Source organism: Pongo abelii, chromosome 15 (assembly GCF_028885655.2).
Source record: "Pongo abelii isolate AG06213 chromosome 15, NHGRI_mPonAbe1-v2.0_pri, whole genome shotgun sequence".
Classification (NCBI taxonomy): Eukaryota; Metazoa; Chordata; class Mammalia; order Primates; family Hominidae; genus Pongo; species Pongo abelii.
This window is the reverse complement of record NC_072000.2, coordinates 81,527,921-81,533,920: the sequence shown is the minus strand read 5'-3', so window position 1 is coordinate 81,533,920 and position 6,000 is coordinate 81,527,921. Positions and strand designations below refer to the sequence as shown.

General features: G+C 53.7%; 1 protein-coding gene across 2 annotated transcripts in view; it reads left to right on the top strand.

Annotated features, from left to right (window-relative positions):
- POMT2 (protein O-mannosyltransferase 2) overlaps nt 1–1,311 on the top strand; it is a 44,531-nt gene extending 43,220 nt beyond the window's left edge. For both annotated transcript variants that reach the window (XM_009249334.4, XM_054530894.2), the window contains one exon: nt 818–1,311. In XM_009249334.4, the coding sequence (XP_009247609.4) occupies nt 818–923 (106 nt within the window). In that variant the 3' untranslated portion in view covers nt 924–1,311. The remainder of the gene's footprint in view (nt 1–817) is intronic.
- Nucleotides 1,312–6,000: the final 4,689 nt, after the last annotated feature.

Below are 6,000 nucleotides of genomic sequence, written 5' to 3'. Positions count from 1 at the left end.
CCACCGGTGCCCACACCTGGAGGTTCTGCTTCACCCGGGCCCAGGTGGGGTCGTGGTTTCCAGAGTCCCCCAGGTGATCCTAATGTGCAGCCAGGTAGGAGAAGCAGGGGTTAGCTCTGCCTTTTCTCCTTTTGCCGGTGGTTCAGCTTTTGTGCCATCCCAGCACACCTGGAAGGGTACCCCTCTAGTCACAGTGACTCTCTGCCAGAACAGCTCTCAGAGAGGGAGTGTGGGAATAGGGGGCAGGGAACTCCTCTTTAGTCACCATGGCCCCCTGTCAGAACAGCTCTCGGGGTGAGGGAGGGGGGAACCGGGGGCAGTGGGGGACAAGGCACCCCTCTTTAGTCACTGTGGCCCCCTGCCGGAACAGGTCTCGGCGGGTGGGGTGGGAAGGGTGGGAATGGGGAGTGTGTGGCTGAGTGGCTGAAAGGGAGAGTTGTTTGGAAGGCTCCCCGCTTCCCCACTCCCTGGCCTTGGTGCTGGGCCTGTGGCCTGTGAGCACATGCCTGCCTAAGAGGGTTACATTCACATGTTGACAAACACCCCGGGCCAAATAGCCCATGACAAGACCCCTAGAAGGGTTGCCCTCCTGGTCCTCTTGGGAGGAGCCCTTTCCACGATTGTCATTGAGTCAGCATCTACTAAGCTCTCCGGCTGCAGTGTGCCCCAGCGGGACTCAGACAGACAAGGCCATGAAAGAGAACCGGGCTTGGCGATGGGGAATTTCTCTGGAGCTCCAGCAGGAGGAATGGAATTCAAAGCCCCTCAGCTGAGGCACTGGGGGTGCCAAGTGCCTCCTGCTGGTTCTCTCTCACAGCTTCTACCTCTTCCACCCTCTGGCTTACGGGATGGTTGGTCCCCTGGCCCAGGACCCCCAAAGTCCAATGGCAGGACTAAGGTGGCTGGACTCATGGGACTTTTGAGGCTACTGCAAAGATTCCAGCCTGGGTCCAGGAACTTCCCAGTAGAGCCAGCTGGGAAGCAGTACTGGACCCATCCAGCCGTGAGGAAGCTGCCTAAGGAGCCCCAAGAATTCTGCTGCCCACCAGGACCCAGCTCTGGGAGTGCAGCTGGAATGGAACCCAGCATTGGAGAGAGCCGGGAGAGAGCCGCAGCTCCATCCACAGCACCACAGAGAGGACAGCACCTCTCGGGCTGCTCCCTTGTGCACAGCGCAGGGGAGGATGGGTGCCAGAGGGTGGGAGTGGGTGCGCGTGTGTGTATGTGAGGACACGTTGTCCATATCCCTGTGGAATACAGGCCGTGTAACTGGACAGCTGAGTGTCATAAACTCTAAAATAGTCCAGGCTATAGTAATATTTTCTGGTATTTTTTTCGTGTTGGATTTCTTTGGTTTTGGTTTGTAAGATCCATCAAAGATTCTCAGACCCCTAAGAGGGCCTTGAGGGCAGAGAATACTGACCTCACCTTGGGATGTCACCAAAGGCAGAGCAGATGGGACTGTCAAAGTCGTGCTGCCCTCCCTCCCACAAACAAAATGAATCCAGTGTGGAGGAAGGCGCGCCGCCCCTAGCTGGAGGGCCTGGCTCCCACCATGCCAGGTAGCTGGACTTCCTGCCTCTGATGCACACAGAGCAGCAGACTCCGGAGCGTCGGCCTGCCTTAGCCCTTGGTTCCTCATTTTTTGGGATTGTCACACTGTGAGACTCAGGGGAGGAACGATGTCCTATCCTAGGCTGCTCAGTGTTTCCAGGCCCCGTGTGCCAGAGGCCGGGTCTCTCCACGTGCATCTGGCCTGGCCTGGAGGGCAAGGCAGATGCATTCTCCTGGCTGCTGGGAGAGCCCATGGGAACCTTGCTTAGCGCCCAAGGTAGATGAGAGACAGGGCAGGGAATCTGCGTGGTGCTGGGGTGTGGGGACTCTGGCCTCTCCAGACTAATGTTGCTGTCACCTGCTGAGCTTTCCCAGTGTCACTTCTGCAGTCCTGCTCTGCTCACCCCTCCCTCACTCCGTGGACAGTTCCCTTTCTCTCTGTCACTGCTTCAGCAGTGAAGACCCATGGCACCTAGAAATGCATGCCAGCTTCCTGCGTCTACCACTCTGCAGCTCGAACAAGAAGCTCAGAGCTGCCCCTTCCACTTCCTCCCCAAAAGGGATGAAGAAAACCCCGTGGTAGAACCAAACCACCCAAGGCCAGCCCTTCAGCCTGCCTCTGCCTTCCTGGTGCATGACAAAATATTTCTTTTGTCTCAGAGGACTTTGATGCTTCAAGATTTAATGATGAATCTGCCACACTCCATTTTCCCTCCTCTGAAGCTCCCAACAACTCTGACAGGGTCAGATCTCTCTAAAGCATCTTCAGGAGGCGGTTGCCACGGAGACTGGATACTGGTCCCAGGGACAGGCTGTGCTACCTACTGGGTGGTGGGGGGGGAAGCTTCTGGCCATGGTTGGACATTCAGACCTACCATCATTAATGTTAATAGAGGAAATGCAGCAACGTCAAAAGCAAGGCAGGTTGGTTAATTAGATCTGGGGCCCGATGACCTCCCTTTCCCACCACTACAGCCCTTTTGACTTCCCCCAGCAGGAAGCGCTGTCTGTGCGGCTGAGTCTGGGCTGCTTGCTTAATTGCATTTCTGGCAGGGAAGGAGAGGAGGGATGGAGAAGCTCTGCTCCCTGCTTCCACCTCACCATGTGTTCTCCCCTCCCCTCCCTTCCTCTACTTTCCACAGGCAGAATTGCTTTCTTCTGAGCCGGGTGGGCTCTCCTGCAGGGAGAATGCAGGGGTCTGTGCTTGGCTCCTAGCAAAGCAGGCGGCCCACAGTGACCTCCAGGAGGTGGCTGATTTTCCTTTGTGCCTTCTTATTTCTCAGTAGGAACTTGGAAGGGAGGAGCTCTGAAGGAGCCAGAGGGGCAGCCATCTTGCATGAGGGTGAGGAAGGAGAAGCCCAGCCAGCCTCTACCCATCCCTCCCTCCCAATTAGGCTGCACTGGGGCCGAACGCTTCCCTGGGCTCCCACTGCCTTCTAAGGAGCCAAGGAGAATTCCCTGCCCACTTTCTGTTCCTCCATGCCCAAACTGGCAGATGCTTCTCTGGGGGCAAGGCCACATGGGCTTCTGCAGCTTTGAGTGCTCAGGTTCTGTTTTCTGGAAGATGCTGGAGAAGGGCTGTCAGGATGCTTCTCTGAATATGGGCTTTGAGTGCTCAGGTTCTGTTTTCTGGAAGGTGCTGGAGAAAGGCTGTCAGGGTGCTTCTCTGAATATGGGCTTCAGCTGTAGCACTTGGCAGAAACGTGATGTGTCCCACAAACTGCTGGTGGAGGAAGAAGACATTCGTCAGCCAGTTCAACCTCCAGCCAGCTTCTTGAGCCTATTTGGTTTAAAAAAAAAAAAAAAAAGTCTTCTAATCAGAAGCCACTGATTTTATAATAAATAGCACTTGTTTTGAATGCCTTGTTGTCCTTGTACTTAATTGAATCCGACTTGCCCTTTGCTCCCAGAAAGGCCTCCCTGAGAAGAATGTTTTGAGTGCAGGAACCACCCCGTGTGTCATGTCTGAGGCTGATCTAATTCCAGCAGAAGACCTGGGCTGGGCAGGTGAGCCTGATTACTCCAGGGGGCATTTGGATCTCTCCATGTATAGTTACTTGAGTAATGTTGGTCGTCATTTTGGTATATTTAAACTGATTCCAAAATAAGTAGGAAGCTGGACCTCTGATTTGTCCTCTTTTAACCTGTTCACATGGCATAGAAAGGAGTGCAAGAAGTTGTCCCCTTCCCAGACAGCCGAGTATCCCAGCGCTGTAGCAACTTGCCATTCTGCCTAACAGAGGCCCCATCTTGACAGGGGTCTCCTGTTATCAGGAGTGATGCTTAGGAGCTGAAGGCAGCAGGAGCTCACCTGAGTGTTGGACAGAGGGTGGGGGAGGGGAGTAGTACTGTGCTGTGGAACTGGGGGGCTTCTGGGCTGCCTAGCCACCCTCTGGTGGGGGCTGGTGGGGAGAGAGGGGCATGTGGATCTTCAGGAGGTGGAACATGCCTATGACAGGCAGTTTAGGAAGGGGCCAAGTCACTCTTCCTTGAGTGGCACAGCTTAGTTTACAAAGTCTCAACACATCTCTGACATTTAATCCTCATAAAGGCGCAGTGAAGTCAATGACGTTTTTGTTCCCATTCTACCCATGAGTGTTTAAATGACTTGCGTTAAGGTCCCACGATGAGTAAATAGTAGAGCCAGGACTCAGTGCCAAGGTGGGGTTTTTCTGCCTCCCTAGTCTGGTCCTGGGACTTAGAAGCACCTTCCCAGAACAGCCTGACAGCCCTAGATACCCTGGGGAGAAGGCCTGAGCACTCAGCCCGAGGTCCCTGATGCAGCACCTTCCCGTGGGCCTTCTGCTTAATGCATCAGCAGCCAATCATCTAGGGCCCAGGTTTTCCTGGCTCCCCCAGGTGCACCCAGATCAGTGTGTGCTAGTAGATGTTTAACAACAGGTGTTCTGGGAGGAAAAACTGGTGTGTATAGCATTTGCCAATTTCCACGGTGTAAGTATTCCCACATGTTCTTTTTTAAGCTACTAACTTGATGTCACTGAATGAGAAGTTGGAAAGAGATGCATACAGTTAGTTCTTGAAAGCCATATAAAAGCTGGCTCCAGCACACCGCTGACCCAGACCCAGTGACCATGGCTTGGTCTGAATTATGGCTGGGGCTCTTGGCCACAGCCTATTAAAGCAAGGGAGGCATGGAAGCCTACAGGATGGGCCAGAGAGACCTGAGGTCAAATCCTGGCCCCACCGCTTATTACCTATGTGACCTTGGGCTAGTCACTTAACCTCTTTGCCTCCATTTCCTCAGCTGTAAAACGAGGGTATGATAAATAGCACCTACTTCGTAGAGTTATTATGAGGATGAAAAGAGGAAATGAAGTAAGGTGCCCGGAACAGTGTCTAGACATAAATGCCAGCTCTGTATTATTATTAATGATACATGGACCTCAATGACCAGCACTGGCTCTGGGACAGTACTTGAATTCTCCTCTAGGTTCTTACGTCCTGGGCAGATGACCCACAGGGAAGAGACTCCTGTGACTTTTACTGAGCCCCTCAAATGTGGGCTCGGACCCTTGGTCTACCGGTGGGAATACATCACTCTCATCACTTAGGCCCATCCAGATTCTCAGGCCTTTCTTGAAGGGAGCAGGGATAGAGTGCACTTACCTTGGCTTATCTTAGCACATATCTCCTGGCTCTAGGAAGACAAAGAGTGAAGCCATGGTTTGAGTGCTGACTCCACTTACTAGCTAGGGCCATTAACTCCCACTACCTCATCAGACTCCAGACCCTGGCCAGAGGAGAGAGGAAGCAAGATAGGTCCTAAGTGTAGACTGCTGGCAAGAAGCGTGAGCTGGGTAGAGTGGGGTACCTGAGACCAGCCAGGTGGCCTGCACAGAGCACTGAGCATCTGGGCACTGAAGAGTGAAGGTCACCAGTGGCACGTGGCCTTGCCCTGTGACCTGCTGCACCTGGCTGCAGGTCCACGGGACCCCAAGCTGGAAGTTTAGTCACGTCTTGTTCCTTCAGCCCCCAGCCCTTTGTGTTCTTGCTTGGAGACCTCTTGGATCCCAGGACACCAGCTTTTCCAGGCTGGCTTATAGCCTTGCTCTCCTGCTCCAGCCCAGAGATTTGTGAGGAAATGGGAAATAGAATAGGGGTTACCACAAACTCCTGAGTCCTTGGAAGAGGGAGAACAGCTAGATGATTTTCTGGGGCATGGCTGAGAGTAGGAAAGAAAAGTTCTGCTGAGGCACTCAGTTCTGATTCAGGGCCAGAAGGAGAAATTTTAAAGACCAGGACTCACCACTCCATGTCTAGCACAGGGCTGGGCATGGAGCCCCAGCTGTTCATAACCAGGGGCTCAAGAACACCCACCTTCTATCATGGACTAAAAGGTCCCAGAGACCTCACCACCCAACCCCTTTGCTGCACAACTGAGGAAACAGGCCCAGAGAGGCGTGGACAGACAGAGGAGATAGGCTC